This window comes from Bemisia tabaci, chromosome 2 (genome assembly GCF_918797505.1).
Source record: "Bemisia tabaci chromosome 2, PGI_BMITA_v3".
Lineage (NCBI taxonomy): Eukaryota > Metazoa > Arthropoda > Insecta > Hemiptera > Aleyrodidae > Bemisia > Bemisia tabaci.
The window spans coordinates 49,630,632-49,654,400 of record NC_092794.1 but is presented as its reverse complement, the minus strand read 5'-3'; the positions used below and the strand labels follow the sequence as shown (position 1 = coordinate 49,654,400).

General features: G+C 36.4%; 1 protein-coding gene across 3 annotated transcripts; it reads right to left on the bottom strand.

Annotated features, from left to right (window-relative positions):
* Window positions 1–1,427: 1,427 nt before the first annotated feature.
* On the bottom strand, window positions 1,428–23,081 carry LOC109044127 (SIN3-HDAC complex-associated factor). 3 transcript variants are annotated; one of them, XM_019061676.2, is made up of 6 exons: window positions 22,702–23,081; window positions 20,348–20,461; window positions 18,565–18,718; window positions 17,976–18,138; window positions 17,007–17,133; window positions 1,428–15,510 (listed from the first exon to the last, which is right to left on the bottom strand). In XM_019061676.2, the coding sequence occupies exons 2-6, from the start codon at window positions 20,419–20,421 to the stop codon at window positions 15,186–15,188; spliced, it is 843 nt and encodes a 280-aa protein (XP_018917221.1). In that variant the 5' UTR covers window positions 20,422–20,461; window positions 22,702–23,081; the 3' UTR covers window positions 1,428–15,185. The 3 variants fall into 3 exon arrangements, with proteins under 3 accessions (XP_018917221.1, XP_018917223.1, XP_018917222.1); XM_019061678.2 differs by lacking the exon at window positions 22,702–23,081 and adding an exon at window positions 22,488–22,633; XM_019061677.2 differs by lacking the exon at window positions 22,702–23,081 and adding an exon at window positions 22,484–22,627.
* Window positions 23,082–23,769: the final 688 nt, after the last annotated feature.

The window sequence follows — 23,769 nt, the reverse complement described above, 5'->3', positions numbered from 1 at the left end:
TCGACCATTCACACCTCGCCATTGTAACCGATTGTGCATAATTGCGAGGCTCCCTGAGCTGAGAAACGATCAAAAACGAGTTTTTTTGACCGGTCAGTGAAAGCTCTTAAATTGCGCGTTATTTCGCCAATCGCGCAATCCAACGGACTTGAAAAGCTTCTGAACCAGAAAGTCTGACTCAGCCGGTCATTCTCTAAAGGGGTAATCTGGTTTCGGCCCGATCGAAGAACTTCCGATAAAGTTCAGTGTAATAAAGTTAGTCCGTGTAACTCACCCTGTCAAATTTCACCGATTTTGGACGGGAGAAAATTTTGAGATAAGGGCCGATTCTTACGTAGTTCGAGGTGTAGAATCGATTGCGCATACTACTGCCGTGCTATGGAAAAACGCACTATCGATATCTTTGCAAATAAGAAAAATATGCGTTTGACAAGTGCTGGGATAAAAAAGAAAGTGACATATGGTTCATTCAAGATCTCATCTCGTGTTGAGGTAGGTATACATTCTAAGCACAATTTTGAAAGCACACTTCCCAATTGGTGTTCATTAAAATTGAGAAAGTTCGAACTTTCATCCAGTAAAGATACCCCTCGTAAACCCCCCACCTCCCATAGGGTGCATTTTCTCACATCAAAAACTCATTACTAAAATTACTCTTGAATGAGACCAATTAAAAAAATAATGCCTTTTACCTTCAGCCACACCGACTGAAACTTAGTATGTTTAGAGGGGATAGAGTCCATGCTAAAATCGAGGTAACTAAAACGGAGGTGTGCATTCCTCCTATTCAAATACCCAAAATCGACGAAACGCTCAGTCGCATTGGTTTGGTTGAAGTCTTAGAAGAAAATTTGCCTGTGGGAAAAGAGGACCAATAGAAACCTAATATTGCAGGACTGGAATTCGCATTGAGCAAAATCGACTATTGCAGAATTGGAACTCAGTTCAAACTTGACAAGACTGAAAAAAAAACCAACGCAACTGAGCGTTGTGTTGATTTTGAATGGTCCGTATCAGAAGAACATACCTTTGTTTCAGTTACCTTGACTTTCAACCTGATAAATGATTCAAAACTGAGGACCAAGGCTGCTACAGAATTTAGAAAATGTATTTCGTGAGCATTTCCCTAACACATTTTGGTAAATTTTCCCTCACCATTGAAGATATACCAATGGTTAAAAAGAAATAATTTGAAAAAATAATTCGGGCAAAATTTGTTGTGAGAGACGTTAAACCCATTCTAAAAAGTAAATAAAGGAGACTAAGCAATTTTTCCCTGACATTTCTCAGTATTCCCTGAAGGCGGTAACCCTGGAAAAAAGCTGATCTTCTGTTTCACTCAGAAACTGCGTAAACTTGTTTGGCTTGGACTCAACCTGATAGTGCGTGGATGCTTGCAAGAATGATGAATAAAAAGAATAAACTAATTACATAGTTTGAAGACTTTATTGTAGCTTAGCTTAAAAATTAAAATATATTATTCCCATAAATTACACAGAATTGCATTTTTTCATTTCTTTTTGGCGTTGCTGCAATTTGTTCTTAGTATAACAAAATTAAAGATACAAAGAGATGATACATACTGTTTTTTTTTCTTTAAAAAAGAGAAGCATTCAATTAAAAATGATTGGGTATATTTACAAGATGAACTGATGGACATATTTGGATAGGTCAACATCACACATCAAAAGGGTTGATTTTCGATCATGAATTAGAGCTTGTTCATGATCTCTATCACAAGATACTGTACATCCTATGATTCATGGCTAGAATAATTGAGATATGTCAAGTCTACGACTTCAAAACCTATATTTAAAGGAACTTGCGAGACTTTAAAAATTTAAGGTCATTTGTTGGACACTTGGAAGGTCCCTGACAATTAGGGTAAGAAGTCTTGAGATAAGTGCTCAAACAACACAAAATTCACAATGAGTACAAAGTACCATGATAAAAATATGTAGAGCTTTAGAAGAAGATTTTAAAACTTATGGTTACATAACAGATTAGGAGAGGAATGAGAGACCGATCATACCATACCATCTCAATGGATTCCACAGAATCTATTAGGCTTTGTTAACTCCTTCTCCGATGGTACAAAAAATTGTGTCAAAGTTTTAAAATGCTGAGGCAGGGAGGGCTTGAAGTATTGGGCCACTTTAAAGTTATAACTATCACAAAGTCCCTGGCAATATGAGTTGTACTTTCCAATGATGATGATAATCACCATTGGAAACTTAACTTGTTAACTTGTAATCCAAGTTGAGAAAATATTTGATAGAAAATTGCTGGGAAAAATACGCCCCCGCCCCTTAAAACTTTGGATGCTTCCAAGATCTCAATCTTCATTGAATCCAATTTTTCAAATGCACTAATTTTCGGTCAACTGAAAATAAAAACAGCTCTGGAAGGAATGAGGGGAAGAAGTATCAAAACTTCGGTACTACATTTACTTAAGATGTGGTCCCAATGAGATGAAAGCAGTTAATGGCATCATGATACACACTTTCAGAAAGGATAGTACTCGAAGACTCACATAATAAAACCTATGTCTCTTTTTTTATGATCCAAAGTAGGAGTGTCGTTAAGGCCCAAAATTCTCACCACTGTTGATTTTTGTAACTCCAGAGTTTTTTAGTGTTAGAATGTCTTAATAAAAGAAAATAATCGGTTTTAGCCTATCATTGGATGCCTTCAACAAGACCACTTATTGAAAATAAGGGCCTGAAAGCTGCTAAATATAGTTGTTTCTCAATAAGAGCACAAGAAATTATCAGATTGATTGATGTTTGTCAACCTTCCTTGTACTGCAAAAAGGCAAAAAGCTGCAACCTGATATGAAACGTGCACTCTGGTCAGATAGGGCATTTAACAAGAAAAATCAACGAAAATTGGTGATTTTCAGCTTACTGACCTATGATTACTGGCCCTATCATTGGAATGTCTCACTGGTGGGATTTAACGAGCAGCAAAAACTAATTACATTTGTTAAGTATGCACTTTCTACAGTCAAGAAACGCCGAAGTTACAGAATTCAAGGATGTAGCTGATTGTTTTTAAGCTTTAGCAACACCACTTCTTTTAATTAACTTTTTTACCATTTTTTTTCATTTTTTATAAATTTTTAGTTAAACGACACAGGTCAACAACCTGAAAAATCATGTATCACAGCTGAACATAATTAACTCATACTGCACAATTGTACAAAATGGTATTAAATTAACTCTCTATAAAATTACGCATCTCCAGTAATATCTGATAAACCGAGGAGTACATATATATAATACATATAGTTACAGAGATTGAAGTATTACTACAGAGCTTAAAAAATTAAGTCACTCACGTTATTAAACATTACAGGTTCCAAAGTTGCATAAAAAGGATGAGACAGAAAATCTTATAGAAGTTACTTTTCCCGAGAAGTTCATTTCCACTAATTTAATTTGTAACCCAATAATATTGAGGCCACGATATTTAGAACCTATTCATATTGGAGGGGAGGGGTGGAGCTCATTTACCAGAACACAACAATGAAAGTTAAATTTGATCATTTTCTTGTAATATTTGACACAGCAGATAATTTTAGGAGTTCTTGCTGACGCCTGCGCGTGTGCTTCAACACATGCAGTTTTCTGCGTCGTTCGCTTCTTGATTTCAGGCACACAAAAAAGCCCTTTCTTTCCTCTTTGCGAATTTGACTTCACAGACTATGGCCTAAGAGAGAGTTCATCTTAGCAATGGCAAAATGAAGAGCACCTCTTTTGATTAAAGGTATTTAGAATGAAAATTCTTAGGATGGGTTCAAATTCAAGCTGATTAAATAGCAATATCAACATGGGTAAATTTTGCTAAAATAATTGTTATTCTTGACTGAAAGCAAAGAAGTAATAAAAATTATGTCAGAATCGGTAACTTGATCAAAATTAAAATCCTCATGAAGAAGAATGTTATTTTTCAAGACAACTACGTTGACAGAGAGAGATAAAGAATATAAATATGGTTCATTCGGGCAGTGGCGATTCTTGAAAGTTGGCACCACTGTTTTCCCCCATTCAAAGCCATTTTGAATATCGACTTTAGATATTTTGAATATCTATACTTTGGTGAGGCATTAATGCCTCACCAAAGTATTGCAAAATCATATAATATGTATTCATTTAAATGGAAGAAAAATAGTGTTTCCAACTTCCAAGAATTGCCACTGCATCCAGGCTTCAAAAGAAAAGAGAGAATCAAGAATTTACAAGTTCTTTTTCTTTTTTCTAATTTTTATCAAGTGAAGTGCTTAGCGCAGAAACGTTTCAGGATTCATTTTTGAGAGTTGGTAATATTCAAAGATTAAATGGAGAAACTTTCTTTCTAGATTGCAGAAGCAGACAATACCTCTCGTCACCATAGAAGATTAGGTTATGCTCTGAACCTGCATTACTGAAAACTCAGCTAGTTCGCAGAATAATCTATTCATTTGTTCATCCATTCTGTCAGGGAGTTAAGTATTCTTTGACAGATGTTTCGAGTGTACTCAGATATCGATTAAGAATACATGAGAATTTAAGTATGAGAACGTACACAATAAAAGTTGAAAGGAAATTCAAATATTTTTAGGAAGCTGTTCGAACCATAAAAAGTTTATAGTCTCACCTTCTATAAAAAAATGAACTAGCTACACACTAATTTGATTACAGATGACAATTTTTAATGGTTTTTTTAGCATAGATAGTCGGACGAGTTAAAATAATTTTTTGAGACTGATTGAATATTGGAATTGATTGGTTGGGCTTAGGTTTGAAATCAAATAAAATTTAAAGATCCATGAATCTAATTTATGAGGCATCTATGATGCTGATTATTTTTAATATACCCCCCCCCCCTCCTCCTCTCCCATACTTTTGAGTTTCGATACTCAGACCGACCAATTTATCACTGCCGAAAAATACACTGTTTTACCATATGGATCAAGGTACAATCAAATTGATTATTTTTTGAAAATCACCATTCTAAATACCAAATACATCTATGTATCCAAGTAAAGAGGTACACTTAAAAAAATTACAAGTAAGAAATGTGAGCCTGAAGATATACTAAAGTTCAGAGTACAACCAGCCTTTGAGGATTGGCAAGGAATCCTAACAATTAAATGTCATCATTAATAAATAAGGTAGTAATAAATGCATACACTGTTAGGAATTCTTCATAACATTTTCTTAGAGCTATAATCAGTTATTTAATGAAAAAGTACAAATATCTCAGTGGTAGTTCATGTAAAAACATAGCGGTAGACTGTTGAATAAATTTGGTCCGCTGCAATTGAGGATTTCGGGGTCTTAAAGAAGGGGCTCAGAAATATTTGTACAATCTCTGACAAGAAGTTATAGGTGTTGAAAACTGTTGAGCGAAGGAGAAATTAAGCATGAAAGGTATTCAAGATTTTTAACGATAATGGAGTTCCTATTTAGAGCCGTGCTAATTTTATATTGAGTCAGATTAAATAATTTTTCCTGCTTTTTCGAAAGTAACCGAGGAACACAGGAGTGCGACTGGTAATCAGGAGACGTTTTTTAGTTTAAAAAATTGATAGGACTTGTGAAAAGTATGAAACATTTCATGCAAACTGTGGAAATTGAATCCAACCTTAAAAATATTATGCACAGAGATGACGAGTGCAAGCTAGTAAGTTAGGAAATTTCAAATTGCACCTAGAGTGAACACTTTAAAACAAGTCAGGAAATCAGCTTTGGTAGCTATGACGCTTTGGCCAAACACAATTACGACTTATTTTCAACTGAATTTACGAGGACTCAATAGGTCAGCGATAATAAAAGCAAAACCCACTTTGTAACAATCAAGGTAGGTTTCAGGCAGTGACAGAGCTAAAAATTTAATGAGAAACAAGTATGAGTACACATTCATGAAAACTACACACATGCTGAATGATAATACTTTTTAAGTTGACTTCCACACTGAAATTCGCCCGATAAATAACGATTAGAACACTCAGATAAAACAGCACAATTTTTGATAATTATTTACAAATTAAAAAATTATATGATTAGTGGAGGAATTTTTCCAGGCAAAATTTAAATAAGCACATTGAAATTTCAAACAAAAAGAAATCATGAAAATCTGTTGGGTCATATAAAAAGCTTTTGTGCTGAGCTCCTTTTTTTAATCTCTTTTTTTCCGCTGTAATGTCGCTATAAGAGTTATGTTTCCAAAAAATCAGTGGGGTTTGAACTTGCATTGTAACTTGTTAATTGAATTGTTTGTTTAATGACCTTCGACACAATAAGAAAACATTTTTAAGTTTTAATGTTTGCGTCAGTGAGGGATGGCTTGAGCTGCCTGCAAATTTAAATGTTAGCTCTCTAATTGGCTGGTTTTACAGTTATACTGAGTGATTCAAAAGTCCCACGCCTCTAGCACCAGGCATCGCCTTTGCAACTTTTGAACAAATTGAGATAAAAACTTGGAATTTTGTAAAGGCTCCTAGATCAAAGGAAATATCTTTAAGGAGTCCCCAACATTTTACGAGACCACCCTGAAAAGGGGCAAGAAATCTAGGAATTATGGAGGTGGTGCAAGACTTTTTAATCACTCTATATTCACACATTTTGCAGGGGGCTGCAAGCTGCAACCAACGAGAACTCAGCTCGAATGAGCTAGACGAGAAATGATCAGTCATGACCAACACTGCTCTCAAAATCAAACACACTAGAGAAAAAGAAAAATTTGACTTTTGAGAAATAGAAAAAGGACAGCTTTATCAACCGAATCGAGAAATTTGAAAAACCACATATCTGATAAAGCATGACACTGTAAAAATTCAGTGATGTTTCCCACGATTTTAAGCAAAGATAGCACCTCTCTGCAAAGTTATATATTCGCAAGTGAGATTAAACGCACTATCTGGATTCCAGAGACCAAGATTTCTACATATGCCTTCAGTGCGGACACTCACTTAAAATGGCGGTGAAAGCCTTTTATTTTCCTTTGTCATTCATAAAAAAAGAATTCATAATGAGTTGAACCCATTTTATGAACAACAAAACATGCTGGAGGCAGAGATTGGTTCATACAAAATTTAGATAATACCGACAAGAAACAAACAATAGCTCATTACCGTTATGATTCGTTGATTTTACATCAAATAACAGCCTTTGACAATTTGGTGTTATGCCTTCCTAGTAGTCTCTTAGCAAGCAATGAATAATTTACATCTCTATAAATTTAGGGACTAAGAGATATGTAACCTATCAGTGTAGCAATTTTGAGAATGGGATTTACAGGGGAATTTCATTACTAACTTCCAACAGGCACACAAGAAAGAAAGACTAAAATAGAAAGTACCTAAGGGGCAGTTCTATCACCTCTGGTCAAACTGTTAGTAGAATTTGACAAGAGGATAAACACGAAAGAAGCCTTTTATCACCTCTTGTTACCACAAACTCCTGGTTAAATTTAGCTCGACATAAGGAAAAATTGGAAGATATTTAACAGGTAGTTTGACCACCTGTCAAATGCTTTAATCATAAGTTCAATTTAAATCCTGGTCTCTGATTGGTCAATGCCACATTCAACTGTCGAAGTTCCTTCATCATTTCTTGTGTTCCTCTCAAGAATTGTTCAAGACACATTGTGACATCTGGAGGAGCAGGTTTACGACCGATTTCGGCAGGGAGTAAGTTGAAGTTGGCGGCATCTTGTTACATACTATATTTTTAAGAAAATGGTACAATTTTTACCAAAGGGTAAGTATGACTGAAAAATGGTGATAATCGGGTTCTTTCATGACAAGAATATAAACACTTATCCTCCAGTTACATAGCAAGCAGATTTGATCAGAAGTGATGAAGACCTAAACTCATCAAACAGTTTTGGAATACTTATCAGGATAACTAACACTAGATTGACCGTCTTTTAGAAGAACATTGAACTGATTGGACGAAAAGGAAAACTCACTGTTATAGAAGCAACAGAAAAAATTCTTAAAATGAACGAACTGAATTTCCATTTGGAATCTGAGATTAGAAATCCAGAGGAAAATAAAAATCTGACAAAAACTCAAAGTTTAAATAAAATTAGATAGATAAAATCTGTTTTAAAAGAATGATCAACTAACATGATAGCGATAAAATGTATTAAAATTATCGAGACAATTCTGATAAAAATTAAAAAAATAACGCAACATACTTGAAGTAAAACTACAAATTTTCGCAAGTTGAAAAGAACTAAATTGAGATTATTTACAAATAATTTTATCTTCCAAAATAAAGAGACCATTTCATTAACACTTGGTTGCAACAAAAAAGTGGAGGGGAGGGGAGGGGAGGGCTTTGCGAGTAAGAATAGCTCATAAATGCCCGGATAAAACTAATCAAGATTCACTTGAATGACAACTATGCTGTTTTCTGTTTTAGGTGTTTGTTTCTTTTTCTTTATAAATTTGAGAAGAGGCGATAAAAATTGGGAGCTTTGGACTAACTTAGGAAACTTAAAAAATACGATTCAGTTCGGTTATTTAACAAAATTTGTGCGCAACTGTTCCATTAAATGATAGCAATTCGAATTGAGGTCAATGATTTTTAGCAGAATTCCACAGCAGCTGATCTACCCAGGTTACACAGATACACAAACAGCTAGTTAAATTGCACCTTTGTACTCATGGTCCCTGGAATTTTACAACTACCATAACATTGGCAATATTACTCTACGTAATCCTTAACTTTAATGTCAGTCAAAACTAATTGCACGATAATTATTACCTTACTTTAACTGAAATAAAATTTGTCTTACAGGTAAAATTTCAAGTAGAAAAGAAAGGTTACAAATTTACCCCTCCCCCCTCCTCCCACAAATAGACAGGAAAATCATATGGACCTAATAGATTTGAAGCATGAAACATGGGTGCAAAATGTTTTGTTACGCGCTGTGGAAGCTGAGAAAATTCCCTCAAAAATTCAGAAAACGAAGTTCATTGGTTAACATTACTAAGTAGAAACTAATGGGGTAAAATATGAGGATGTGAAAATTTTGAATCAGTCGAAATTAGCAGGAAGTTTGGGAGTTTCAAGATTTCATAGACTGAGTGATCACACTTACTTCTCCAGGGGGGCTAAGACTCATTGAACTTAAATTAAAATTGGTACCAGCTTCAGGAATGAAAAATCAAGCTTTTTTTTAAGAACTTTCAGTCATTTTTCACAACCTCCGAGGAAAAGCGCCGTAAATGCATTCTGGGATAAGCCACAAGACGCATAAGAGTATGTGCTAACCGTGGCTCACACAGAAATGTACTTACAGCTCTCTTCCGTAATGCAGCAGAGTAATTTCTTTCACAAAGCCTAACCAGAATTAGAATTTTGAACAGTCAAATCCACCTATCTTGTTCTAAAGAGATAAATTCAGAGAGAGATACCAATCAATCAGAAAACAAACAAGTTATAACCTAACAAGCAATTACAAAAGCTAAGGGGGTGCAAACTTTAGCGAAGTCAAGTGCAAAAATATAGAAACGATTAAAAAACAAGTTCAACCTCAAAACACAGGCGGCAAACTGAGAATCCCTATTGCTCAATTAAGTTGGTTTGATAATGCATGGCTGGCCACAAGCTTCATAAAGAGAGGTGCCTGAGTTGACAAATCCTGAGAACTTCATTGAAGATTCAATAATTGAGATCACAAGGAAAACGCCCTCTATTTCATCAGGACAGAAGACTGACAAAAAAAGCTGACAGGTGATGTGCCGAGGTCTGATTCCTCTCTGTACTTTTCCATGGTTCCTGGCAGTGTTGCACACTATGCACACGGTCACGGCTTTTTCTACCCGCATTCTCTGTTACAGCAAGTTTTCGAACATTTCTGTAGTGGTTTCAAGCCGTGACGAAGACATTCTCCCCCCCCCCCCCCTCCCACCAAAAAACCCCCCAGAATAAATTACAGAAACCTTCAATAGCTCCTTCATGAGAGGAAAAAAGGAAAAAAGTTTTAAAACGGACAAAAGCAAAAAAATTCTGAGGGTACTCGTTTGATGAGCCTCAGAGTTAAGTATTGTAAGAATATCAAAGCTGCAACAACAAAGCACTTAATCAAACATGTTCTTAAAGGGGAAAAGGCGGGACAGAGTGTGAAGGGGGCTGAGTATTTGTGAATTCCATAACATGTTCCTTGCCAAGCTCACACAGGTCCGATTGAGTTTCATCGTTATTTTAGAATCATGCCATTACTTCATTGCTTAGCTGTTTAAAGATTTACCATTATTTGGGTAAAATCTGGAATGAGTGGGGGTGGCGATCAGATGGGTATTAAAAAGTTCTTAAATCATGACTCTTTACACCAAGATAAGGAGATCCTTTCAGCTGTACTACAAAATTGGTCATGATGCTTACATTAGAATATGATACTGAAAAAAGCAAGTCTCGCTAAGGCAGATTAGCGTTTTTGGTGTTAAGCTTAGGTACAAAGTTAGTGCAGATGTTAGGGTTCTTTCCGACAGGCAGATCTTACAAAATCTTTGAATTTTAGTTCTTGAGAATTTGAATCTTATACTATACTATTCCAGTATAAAAGTGCAAAAATATGTTTACTTATCCTTGTTTTAAGCAGATGTAATTCGAGTACATGCAACTTTCAATTACCAAATAAACGAACGAGGAACGAAACATCATTAATAATTGAGACTGCTTTTATGCCCTCTGTCTTTTTCCGACAAAACTTCTTGCAAAAGTAAGTACCTTTACAATTTTTTTAACACTAATTAGAACTAATTCGACTGATAACAACGTTCCTCCTAAGAAGTGTATCAACATAGCACCGCTGAGGTCCTGAGTTCTTGCGCCTTGATATGTCATTGGGTGTATCATGCATCTGAAATGCATTACATGCTTTTTTTCAGCGTTTATCAGCCTTAAATCTTGCCAGTTAAAAAATAAATGGCACCCCATAAGAACCTTTGAGCAACGAATCCAAGATTCGCCTGTTGACACGATAAATTTGGACTAAGACACGGTTACAAGAAAACAATTTAGTCCTACCTAAGCAAGATGAGATAGATTTCTTAAATTAGTATAAATGCATGAAAAATAGATGATAGATAGATCAAATTAAAAAAACTTCAGTTTTAATTTAAGGCCCTCTCTCTAATCCCTTCAACAATTTGTGAGAGAATATTATCAATTATCCATTCACACAACTTAATAAAAGAAAACTGCAAAACTTTCCGACATGATGATCTAAGTTCAGAATGCGACAGAAAAATACGATCTTAGAAAAGATGAGCTGGCGGGTCTTCTTAAGTTTCAAATAGCCTGCAAAGTTAGCTAAAACAGTCCGAAGAGCATATGAGACAATGCCTTTCCTTGTATCGGGAGAACACTTACAAAACAAACACCTTCAACATTCAAATTATACTTCACACTAATTCCTGTAAGTCAAGTCCATGTGATGAAATTAAGCGCAATAGAATCCTCACAACAGAATTTCTGGCCTATTATAAGGAGATTTTTTTCTAAGTTTTCCAGGTTTTCCTTATCAAACTGAAATTTTCCCTGACTTCTCAGCAGAAATATTTTATATACTTGACCCTAAATTAGATAAAACAAGCACAATAAAGAGTTTATGTTGGAACCTACATTACAGCTTATCAATCAAACCAAATAAAGCCCATGAGTTCTGAATACTTTCACACAGAGCAGATGACAAGATGTTTTTGGCTCTTTGGAAACGCGGCAGTTTGAAAGGCAACTTACAGTCACAGCTTTTCCATATTCAAATTGTTTGCTTATTTTTCCCATTTGCATTCTTTTGAAGCAACAAATGTCATGTACCATAGATCACTGATCTAGATTATTAGCCGAACAACTTATATTAATGCGAGTTTCAAGATTCTGTAAAACTAATGTCATAAATCATGAGAGTATGAAAGGCATGAATGAAATCCAATAGCTACAACGACCCTCAAAACTTTACGATAAATTACGATAGTTCATGCATGAAAATGAAATAATTTAATCATGGTGGGAAAAGACCTTAAGTATTGCAACGATTAGAAGGTTCAACTGAGAGAAAATTCTAATGGATGTAACTTCTCTGCTTATTAGGGAAGAGTTCGATCAAAATTAAAGTTCAGGAAGATGAGACACTCGGTGCTGAATTTAAATGTCAACAGCTGAACGATGAGGCACTTGGATTAAGATCCAATGATAAACAAAACTTCTCAACGGTTCTATTTCTTACGAAATACGACGGGTGCCGAGTGCGCTTTCCTCAACTTTAACGGCAGGCATTTGCAATGAAGCAACTAACGCTACTTGATAAAACTACTTAACAAAATTGCCAAATTTAACAGCTGACTGATTCTTTCGAAGGACGATGAGAATCAGCGGGTTTCTTGGTACAATTTGGCAATCATGCCACTAAAACAACAGATATACTTACATCAATAAGATCAACTTACAAATAAATAAATAAATACAGTCGTTTGGCATAAATACATTTTACACTTTAACATTTAAAATCGGTAAACTTCTATCACAGATTTCAAAGATTTATCTCTTTAAAAACGAATGGAAAAAGAGAGAAAAAATAATAATGGTACAATGTTCGGCTAATTAGTACAATATTATTTTTGAGCGAACCTCATTCTAATGCAAGTGTTAAATTGTATGACTTGCTTAGACGATTTATCAGATTAACTCGCAGACTCTGAAAAGAGGATAGTCAATTATTTACAAATAGAAATCAAGATTTTATCTGAGAGAAATAGATACATAAAACCTTACGTAGAATATTTGAAGCACTTAACTATTAGTGTGAATGACTTACTAGAAAATAACTTTTTGATACATCACATTACACAAGAACAAAAATTGGTTAGTCATCAGCAAAATTTACTCATCCTATGATGAGTAGTTTGCTAATATATTTCATCGTACAGCTATATTAGATCCAAAGATTAGACAACAGTTTAGAGACAGCTGAGAACTCATGCATTCATTCTGAAACACTATTCCCTAGAAAAGATCAGCTTAGAACAACCTTTTATGCTTGTGGTATCGACTGATACGCAGCAACCCTGTCTTGTACACGTTGAGTTATAATTGCACTCTAATTATACGACTTACGCAAGTGGTTAATTTCATGCAAGAGCACCTGAAGTTTTCCAACTATTTTCAGGCATTGTTCCAAAAATTTAAGCTACATACTAATTTGAGGGAATTTATTAGATATGAGACAAGTGTAGGAGGAAAAAAAATATGCGAGACATAGATCTACTCTTGCATCTTAAAATGTTCTTGTAAGATAATTTGTCACTGAGCAAATAAGATCTATTTTAAGATTACACCTTGAAATTGGAATATCAGAGGTGAAAGTCAAATTCAACAGCAGCTGAAATAGCAATTGTCAGCTAAGACGGCTCCGAAGTTTTGCGAGTGAAATTAGATAACCAAGTTGGCGTTTTATAGTACACTGACAGGGTTGCCACAGAGTTTAGAAAATGAAATTATCCGAAATTTCCCTGATTTCTCTGTCACGTTGTGATAAAGTTCCCTTAAAATTATTGAGGATGCACCAGATGCTTAAGAAGACATGATTTGCATTAGCTTTCAGGCAAAATTTATTGTTTGAAATGACAAACCCATTCTAGAAAGGAAATAAAGGTGACTAACCAATTTTTCCCTGACATTCCCAGTGGTCCTTGACTGTGGCAACCCTGCTTTGACCATCGCAACTTGGGCATACTCTAGTTGACATTAACACTACAAACACGCGAATAACACAGATTCATAATATTTTATAACCATAGCTTGAGACAACTGATGATAGTATCATGATCTTAGAACTGTGCAATGGTTCTGTTTCAGACCTAGAGGTTGAGCGCAAAATGAACTGGTGGGCTTACAGGACCGGCCTGTCACCACGTGATTAAAAAAATCCCCAACCCTGGGCCTCGCACCTAAGTTGAAAAACTGGAGCATTTATAAATAAAGCAGAACTAAGATGCAAGAGGAGACCTTACACTTGGTACAACTCCGGATGCTGGAGATCATACTTGCCTAATTATTTTTAATAGATCCATTCGAAAATTTTGTCCTATGGACTTCTTTCAGGCAATTATGCCCTTTTGTCAATCAGATTTAGATGGTCTGTTGCCAATAATTTTCAGGTCTTGAATTACTGCGAACTGCGTCAATAGTCAAAGGCTATATCTTCATCATAAAATTTCCGTTGCTTATAGCTCAACACGGTGCCTACCACATTGGTCGAATCGACTGGTTTTGATGTGTTTTGTAGGAGGCCAAACAAAAATCAGCCCTCGCACGGCCCATTTTCCTACATCCACTATGCCATGCTGCTTCATTTACTATATCCATTTTAGTGAATCATCAGTGCCACTAAATGCCTAGCAGAGAACACCACAATAGTTTTTCTCAGAGAATTTGTCAGCATGCAGCGTCTGAATTTCTAAAGGGCATTCTTAGTGTGTTACCATGGCTCAGCGGGAGATAAGTGCAAAAACATTGTGGTAGGCAACGTGTCAAATATTTAGTAGTAACTAGAGAAACACAAAGCTGACTCTAACTGTACCTTACAGGAGAGGAAATACTCTCGTTTGTGTACTACTGATGAAATTAATCGCATTGCGAATTATTTCCAACAAAAACCCAAACGAAAACATCCTTCGTAATGACAGGTCATCAAAAAAAAAAAAAAAAAAAAAAAAAAAAAAAAAAAAAAAAAAAAAAAAGGAAGAGGGTAGGTAGAGAAGTATTAATTGAGGAAAACTTCCTCAAGACTTACAGGTATAAATAATTAGGTCTAAGAACCAGTTGAAATTTTCAATTTCTCTAAGAAGCTCAACACATGGAAAAAATATTTATTTGGTTGTGAGCATGAATGTTTGCTCGAAAGCAAAACAATGGGTCTCTTGAGAGTTAATGAAAGAGCAATATAAATGAAGCAAAAGATAGGGAACCCTTGGTTATGCCAGTGAGTGCCCTGACCTGAGTCTTCAAAGAGAAGTCAGAAGTAATGAATTGTAGGAATTGATCGAAAAGCAGTTTAACAACAAAATTATTCGTTACCTGTAGAGAACTTGAAACCAGGTGGCGCAAGTATTCTCAGGTTCAAAAATGATTCAACAAATAAATTAACTATGAAATAAGATAAGATTATCTAGAAAAAAGTTAACATCAATTAGAAGGCTGAACGACCTTGTGTGCTTGAGATCCGCTAACTTTAGAATGGATATTCTCACCTTGAGAAGATTCATCGTACCCTGAGTCTGATGAAGCATCGTTGAACACTTTCCCAGGGTCAGCTGCTGCTATGTGTTTGTCGACCACAGTTTCTGGTCGAGGCATTACTGCTGGTGCTACAGGCAGTTCTTCCACCTTCGTTGCTACTGGTGTCATCTCTGACGGTCTATGCCGCTTGCTGCAGGGCGTCATGAAACGTGGATCGATCATTACAGCACCGCAGGGGCCTTCAAATATTGTTCCGCAACAAACCTTGACCCTGCAAAATAAAAAAGACCGCATGAGAATTTAATCTTCAGTCAAGATTGAGTATCATAACTACAAGCTCTTCGAACATGGTGTGTAATACTAAACCATGCTCATACCCTGAATTTTTCCCTTATTTTTAGGAGCTCGTTCTCTGGTGGGGGCTCAAAGTTTTCTCCCACTTAGCCAGGATTTTCATGGGGAAGAAACTAGATTTCTCTCTCGAGTTCCAGGGATGTAAATGGATTTTTTTATCTTCATGTTGATTCTTTGACGCATATTCAAATTTTTAATTCCAAGAGCGTTTCTGGTGTATACATTATCTGATCAATGAAAGATTCTGTATTATCTGATGATTGGAAAGTTCGTGAGGTTAATGATACCAGCTCAGGTACAATGACATAAACCTTGATAGCAACAGACGCTTAAAAGTTCCTCTCCACAATTTGTTTTGTACAGAAACGATCTCACAGTCAGTGCAAATGACTGTGGTACAAAGATAACCTGGAGAAAATTCAAATGAAGTTAAAGGGAGACATTAGTATCTAAACGGTACAAAAGATTCCTGGTTTCTGGAACAGAATCCTTGAATTTTCCTAAAATTTTTCAGTCCGTAATAAATCCCGGTTTTTCTCGGTCTTGAGACCATGCTTAAGTTCTTTGAACCCCAAAATTTTCAATTTTCGTCGCAGTTCATTCTAATGTTCTTCGGGGATTATTTCCATGATTTTTGGAGATATTGATAGGTTATATCCTGTACATGAGCCTGCTCTATTCAGATTATGGAAATATAATCCAGGATTTTTTATGTTACATGAAAAAGTTGTGCATTCTCCCATTTAAACAATGGAAATGCTTACTGTTTGTCAAAGTTCGTTCTACATGTTCTACCTGACCGATTTTTAAGATTTTCGACAGCATCAATAGATGATATTCCCTAAATGAGCCCACTCTATTTAGGTTAACTCACAGGGGCCCGCAAAGCCAGCCGTAGAGAGCGTAAGCGCCCTCTGAGGTGTAGGGCCAAGCCACACAGCAACCAGCAGTCGTTGTTTTAAAAGGATTTAACTTTGCCAGGGTTCACCACAGGGATCTAATACTGAAATCTTAGAGTCGTAGAATCAAGTGTTGGTGGGTATTAATTAAATTAGAGCTAAAAATGTGACCATCCATGGAGAGGGATATTGCTAGTTAAAAGCTCAAAATTAAGTTATTGTCGATGAAACTGATGGTAGATTTTTATAAATATTTTGGCATAAAAAACACCTGTAAATTTCAAACCAAATTCAAGCAAAGTCTGTTTGAAGTCCTGAGTCAAACATACACTTAGAGGGGAAAAGAAGCTTAATCTACTGTGTTCTTTGATTCAACGGTGCGTTTAGTCCTGCACGTCGTAAATTATTATGAACTATCTTCTAATATCAAGAAATTTCTTATTGATTGGACGATAAACTGGATAGTCTGGGGATTTTTTCTGAAATAATATTAAGTTAAAATAATTTTTCTTACTTTTTCCACACTGACATATCAATGAAGTCACTGACAGGAATACCGCTCGGTTTACCGTTCAGGCGAGAATGTTTCAACGGGTAAGCTTCTTCACTTGGTGTAGGGCTCGGTGATTCACAATCATTACCTGAAAAGAGAAAAGCTTCAATGAAGTTCAAAACAACCACAGTATATTTCTGGTCAGAATGTTTTCTGACATTCTCATCTATCTTTCCAACCATACGCATGAAAGCTACACAATACGCATCTGTAGTATGAATAAGTGAATCTTGTTGTAAAGTGTAACACAGTGTGTGCATAGTCAATGGTCTGGTAACATTTCATTGATGACTGGTATCAAAGCCTGTTGATTATTCACATGTGGTCAACGCAGTTCGCTGCCAAAACTGAGGTCCTGGGTTCAATCCTCGGAGGTGACTGATATATAAGGACACTCGAATGTCAGTCATCAAAGATCATGGATGACTATGCCACTCCAATACCCTGACCCTTCGAGGTAGCATGGTATGGGAGGGACGTAGTCACCCAGTAAGTAATCCGTCTGCACTGTTAGACTGGGTTGTGAAAAAAATCGGTGATCACTCGTAGTGTACGCGGCTGCCGGCGCTACCTATCAGTGGAGATTGTAACAACACAGCCCAACTTGGTGGAGGCATGGCCATGCTCTGAAAATCCGTGCTCTGCAGCGTCTGCCACAGTCTTTGATAAGATAGGTCCAGGACCAGGATAGGCCTATAAAGACCTATCCTGGTGAACTGGACAAATCTAACCCAAATCAGATAAACAGCATTCCATGCTGCTTCATTTTCTTTCATCATTTAGATAAAAAACTGACTTACTTACAGAGTTACATAAATACTTGAGCGTGATGTTAGAACATAAAAAAAGAGAAAAATTAAAGCTAGTGATGTTAACGGTACCAAATAGAATAATTGAAATCTTCTTGGGTGATGAGTTAATGACACTTACCATCTAGGTCTTTCAAGCCTAAAGATGTAATACTCGGGTCTACTTCCATTTTCATAACTTCATCTCCATTGGTTAGTTTCTCTTTTATCTTTTTCTTTTTATTCTTTGACGATTTCACCTTGGATAGTGTCCGCGTTCCTGGTCCAGCTCTGGCATCAACAACCTGGCAAAACATAGGAGGAAAAATTACTAACTAACTAACTAACATGTCGCTTTGACAGCACTTACTCCGCACTTAGACTCTTTCAACCCTTTAGACCCATGTTTAGGTCAGTGTCAGACCTGAAAAGAGACCAAAAATGACTGAAACATGATGCATTCCGTAAAATATAGACCTTTAATAAGCAAAAAATCGGGGAGTTGCGGAAATTTAGGGTAAAAATCACCCCTAGACTTTCATTAAATGGGAGAACTTTCTTCTGCTTGAGACAGCAGCTAGAGAAGAATTGACGACCAAGCAACTACAAGAAAATTTCAGATCTTGCTGCATTGAGTGCTTTTGCCTAGATCCCTGGGTTCATTATCATTCTGTTCATCTTGTTTGTGATTAAAAGCTGAAGCGAATAAAGTTAGGGCAAAAATCACTCACATGCTTCCAATTCCGTTCACTATTCTCAGGAAGATTTCTCCACCTTTTGACCAACAGGACGCACGCATTGCAAACTTCCCCGGTTCGCTTCTCTTTGAGTTCAAAGCAAGGTTCGAATGCTTCTTCATACTTCTTGCTGTCAGTGAACCTGGAGCTGGAAAGAAAGAAAGAAAAACCTGTGAGGAAACTGGAAGTAGCTAGAATGGACTCAAGATCAAATCAGAGGAATGATTTGCAGAAAAATACTTCAATTACTAAATTTTGCTTGAAACCGCCTGCTTAATGGGGTACTGATTTCGGGAAGAGCCTACTGACAGTATATGCTTAAAAGCTAATCAGGAACGGAGAAAATTTTCCTAATATCATGGAGTCTGAGCAGTAGATCAGGCACCTATTTCTTATTAGTTATTTTCTAAAACTACAGAAAGAACTGAGCTTTTGGGAATTTTTTCAAATTTTTTTGTTAGGGGTTTTTCCCCTTAAAAATTATTTCATGAACTTTTTGAATTTTACACAGAATTTTGATGAGAAAAACTTGACTACACTCTGCAAAATTCTTAGCCACTATCGCATTTGATCTACGGTCAGTTACTCTAAGTATGACTATTCAGTTTGCGACAATTTAAGAGTAAAAGGCCAAGATTTACCTCTTGAATAGGATTTGATTAAACAAATTAATGTTTTTACAAATCAAATAGAAGTAAAATGACAAACGCTACACCTCAAGTTAGATTGGGGGGATTCTTTAAGCCAAACTTTTTAATTTATTTCAAGCATTAGTCCAGTAAGAAGTTACAAATGAGTTTTCAAGAGAAGTATGATGGCTATTTTCTTCATTGAAATTGATCAAAAAGAGGCTGTGGAAGAAATTGTTAGGAAAACACGATGAAAAAGAGACAGATTGTTATTCAAAACTCATCTGAGACTTGAGTCATGACAGACTCAAGGTTGTTGACACAGATTGTTTTGAATATCTATGGCAGTAACCTTGAATCAGTGCAGTGTGCCTGAGCTGCACTGCCAAGGCATTCACAGTGGCCAAGGCGAAGGTGACTCAATTTCCAAAGCCGAAGTCATCTTCATGCCAATTTGTTAAAATCTTACTCTACAGATTCCTAATATTTACATTTTTTCAACATTTTTCGAGAAGGGGAGAGAAAAAAAATTCAATAAGTTTTTCTTTCTTCAATTCTCTGATTTGTTCCTGATTCCAACATTTTCAAATTCTCTAACTTTCCCATTTCCCTTTGAACAAAACTTCCTTTAAAATTATTTCCTTTAATTTACTCTAACTTTCGCTAAACTTAGTAAGAACATTCCATTTGTGAAGATTTGAATGATGAAAAAAGGTACCCAGAATGTTGTTTGTATTCTTTCGAGTGGCACCAACTGAGGTTTTCCGGTCGATAGGGTACACGAGAAATTCCCTGAATTTTAGAAGTCGCTGTTAATTTTCAGGCTGCTGGAAACTGAGGTGTCCCTCTGGGATATTAAACACATTAAAGAGTAAAAAAAATGTTACAGGAAAATCGGAAACAATGCTAGGTTTCTTAGTTTTTTCCTCTTCTTTTCTTCGGTACCCAACTGCCTAAATCAAAAAATACCAAAAATTCAGCAAGAACTTGGAAACTTTAGTAGGAAACACACTATAACTGAATCGTAGGATTCAGATTGTTCTATACTCCAAAAAAAAAAAAAAAAAAAGCTATGTATTTTCTTTGGGAAGTAAGCCTGACATTGAACTAGGTTAGATATTCTATATGAGAGGCTAATGCTTACGTACCTGCTTGATTTGGCTCGGCAAATACAGCACCCTTGCGTGGATCTGTAAACTTTAGGTTTATGAAAATTGAACATCTTGAGGTGTCAACTTTACAATACACTCAATGACAAGAACCTGAAAGTTAGAGAAGAGAAAAAAAGATTAAGATGTGATACACAAAATGTTCAAACAAGCACAGCTTTAGATATTTCTTCTGTCTATACTTAAAAATAAATGTTGAATAGAACATGAGAGATGAACACAGGGGATGGACATACAAAGTGCAAAAATAATATGGTTCCTGAACGACAAAGATTGCTAAAGCCGGAAAATATGCCTGGAATCACAATCAAGACCGATCTACACAGGTCAGTCATTCCCGAGGACGAGTTTTGGAACTCTACTGAGCAGTGACGTAGTATTGAGTGCTTACAATGTATTTCTTATGGGAGCACCCATTGTGACATAGCATTGAGTGCTGCCGAGTTAGGGCCGGGAGGGGAAGTGGATCTCAAAAAGATGCGCAATGACTGACCTGTGTGAATTGGTCTTGATCACAATATTTCAAAAACTCCATGTATGTTTTATGTCCTCAAAAGAAAACAAACCATAATTATCTCCTTCAAATTTTCTGTGAATATTTGTGAATGAATGAAAAAAAATTCACCTTATGAAACAGAACTGATGAGTGATTGTAAAATAATCACACATAAACATGTGCTCACTGCTCAGATTTGCAGTGACACATTTAGGGGTCTATACACATTTCTCGACTATGTAACAGCCTTCATGGAGACACTGGTGCCACTGAAAAAAGATGGATAAGAAGGTGGATAGACGGTCAATTCCATTGCATGCAAAAGTCTTCCTTAGAATTTTAAAGCAATGCCTGTCCTTGTTGTAACAGTATGGACGGGCAGTTTCAGCAGCCTTGGCTTACCCCGGGCTGTAGCGCCATTGATAAGTATGCCTTCAGGAAGCAGTCGGAGTTTCGAAAACCATAAAACCAGGCTGAAGTGGGATAACACTAACCTCATAAAATCGTAGGAAACGATTAAATCTCACCGTCAGGTTGGTGATGAAATGATTCTGAAAATCCACAAATGACTTTTAAAACGTTGACCTCAAATCCTTCACATACTTCTGACAGCCTCCAAAAGAAAAACACGTTTGGACTATTGCAAATTTAACAATGAGGTGCAAACACTGGCATCATCAAAGTGAAATGAGTGAAATACTTAAAACCCTCCAGGATTTGCAGATGCAGATTAAACCACCATGGTGGAAACTGGATAGTCATGGTACGTCACGAATAAGGAATGGGAGGAACAATAAATCTCTTTAGCAGCTGGAGACAGTGCTTCAATTTACCGAGAGGCTTTAAGGAGCAAGCGCTTCAGCTTTGATAATGCGAAAGGAAGTTGAAAGACCAAGAATGTTCTTCTGTGTAAAATCAGCAGGAGAATGAGATGGTAAAAAATTCTGAGCCTAAAACTTGGAGGATTAGGGTTTGGGTGACAACTTAGAATCCACGCATAGGCAGGAAAAATTACTACCATGGCAACATGACATTAGGATAGACAAGAGGATAGTTGACATGAATTCAAAGATATCAACAGAAAATGGACAGCGGAATCACTTCCTACAATATTGTCTGAGGTGAACTTCAAGATGGGTCTCCGACTACTTGCATGATGTAACAATACAGCCAAATCCAAAGGCTAACTCATGAAACTTTAACATCCTTGACATTGACAAACGAGGAAAATTTTCGAAATGTAATGGGCAATCAGAGACAATACAGAGATTCTGAGAGAGGTGACAGGATACCATGTATGACCATAAGGAGCAATGAAAATGGTTGCCATGAAATACCCTCAGCCTATTGAGTAAGTAAATGGGAGGAAAGCATATCACTCATATCACAAAAAGAGGGCAAACAAAATATTAATCGTTTTTCGAGCATGGATCAATGTGAGGGCCTAGGTGACAAATCAAGAGCATTTAATGGAATCAAATCATTCACTATGAAACTCCTGCTACATGAGATGCCCAGCTCAACAGGCCACAAGGAACCCACTAACATAAAATGAATTTCTGAGACAGAACAAATAAGCATCAATGGATAAGTCCTCACCAATCCAACTTCAAACATACCTACATTAATTCACGAATTAGAGCTGAACAATGTCAAAACAGAGGAAAGACACAAAATATTAAAAAAAGCGAAATGGACAAGGTCGGGATGACTTGGTGATAGCTGATGGCTTGAGAAACGACCGAAGCAGTTTCTTCAACTGAAGCTGGGAGGAACTCACACGATGACAGGAAAAATTCGCGAGTCAGATCGAGGTAAAGTGCACAAGTAAACTTACCTGATAAATGCACCACAATTCAAACTATAAACAGGGACTAATGTCGACAGTCTCGGCAGCCCTAATTCTATCGCGATTCACACAAAAACATGCGTTCGTCTCGAGTTTTTTCTTGGCCTATGACGCTTTGCTCTGTTTCAAATTCGAACAGGACTGAAATTGAAAAAATTCATGAGTCAAACGAAAGCGGATGGGACACGCGAGAAATTGTATTCTAGACAGATGAAAATTACACCTCAAAAACAATCACGGTAACAAGTGTCACAAAATTTATACAATTTGAGTAAAAGTATAGTATTAGGAAGGAAATAAGTAGTACAGGCAACGAAATTCAACGAATCATGTCCGCCGTCGGCCATCAGCTGATGCTCACAGGAGATCCAGGATGCCACTTGCTCCAAATAACGAACAAATGGTTTTTTTCAAAAAACAACGTTTGTTTTCTAGAATTTGATGCTGCATTGTAGAGTAATAATTTCCTAAATAAAAGCCGATAATTTATCTGAAATTAAAAGTTTCAGAACCTAAATTTCTGCTAATAAACTGGGATAGCTCACAATCATTACAACTTTTTCTTGTCAGTTTGCAAGCTTGCTTATTGCCGCGCCTCGCGCCGATTGGCGGGCTCAGCAACGAAGCAAGAGGCGGGCTTTTTGAATTTTCGGATAGCGTCACGCGCTCGCGCACGCCAATAATCACAAGTATTCACAAGGTGTTCTGTCGAGGTTTCCTGCTTTGGCACATTAATAACTATTAAATTTAAAACATTTCACGAACTCTTACATTTTATAGTACTTTTAAAAACATGCATTATTTGAAATTTAAAGAATAATTGCTTTGAGCCAAACTCTGCAAAAATTATACTTAAATATAGGTAGCAATTATTTTCTCTGCCTAGATGAGAACTTAGACCTACAGGGTGTCCGAGGTCATTCTTACCAGGCTGTTTTCGCACCTTTATTTATTGTTAGAAAAAGGCAAAACTGTGGAGAAAAATGGGAAATCGATTCAAAGGAATCCCAATATCATCAGCCCAAAGTCCCCTGTTTCCCTTGCGTGAAAAAAGGG

Excerpts from the sequence above, each read along its gene's own strand:
- LOC109044127 (XM_019061676.2), bottom strand. The coding sequence starts at position 20,421 with ATGTTCAATTTTCATAAACCTAAAGTTTACAGATCCACGCAAGGGTGC. Across the intron at positions 18,139-18,564 it reads GTGAACGGAATTGGAAGCAT|GTTGTTGATGCCAGAGCTGG; the intron begins GTGAGTGATTTT and ends ATGTTTTGCCAG. Across the intron at positions 15,511-17,006 it reads GATATGTCAGTGTGGAAAAA|GGTCAAGGTTTGTTGCGGAA; the intron begins GTAAGAAAAATT and ends TTTATTTTGCAG.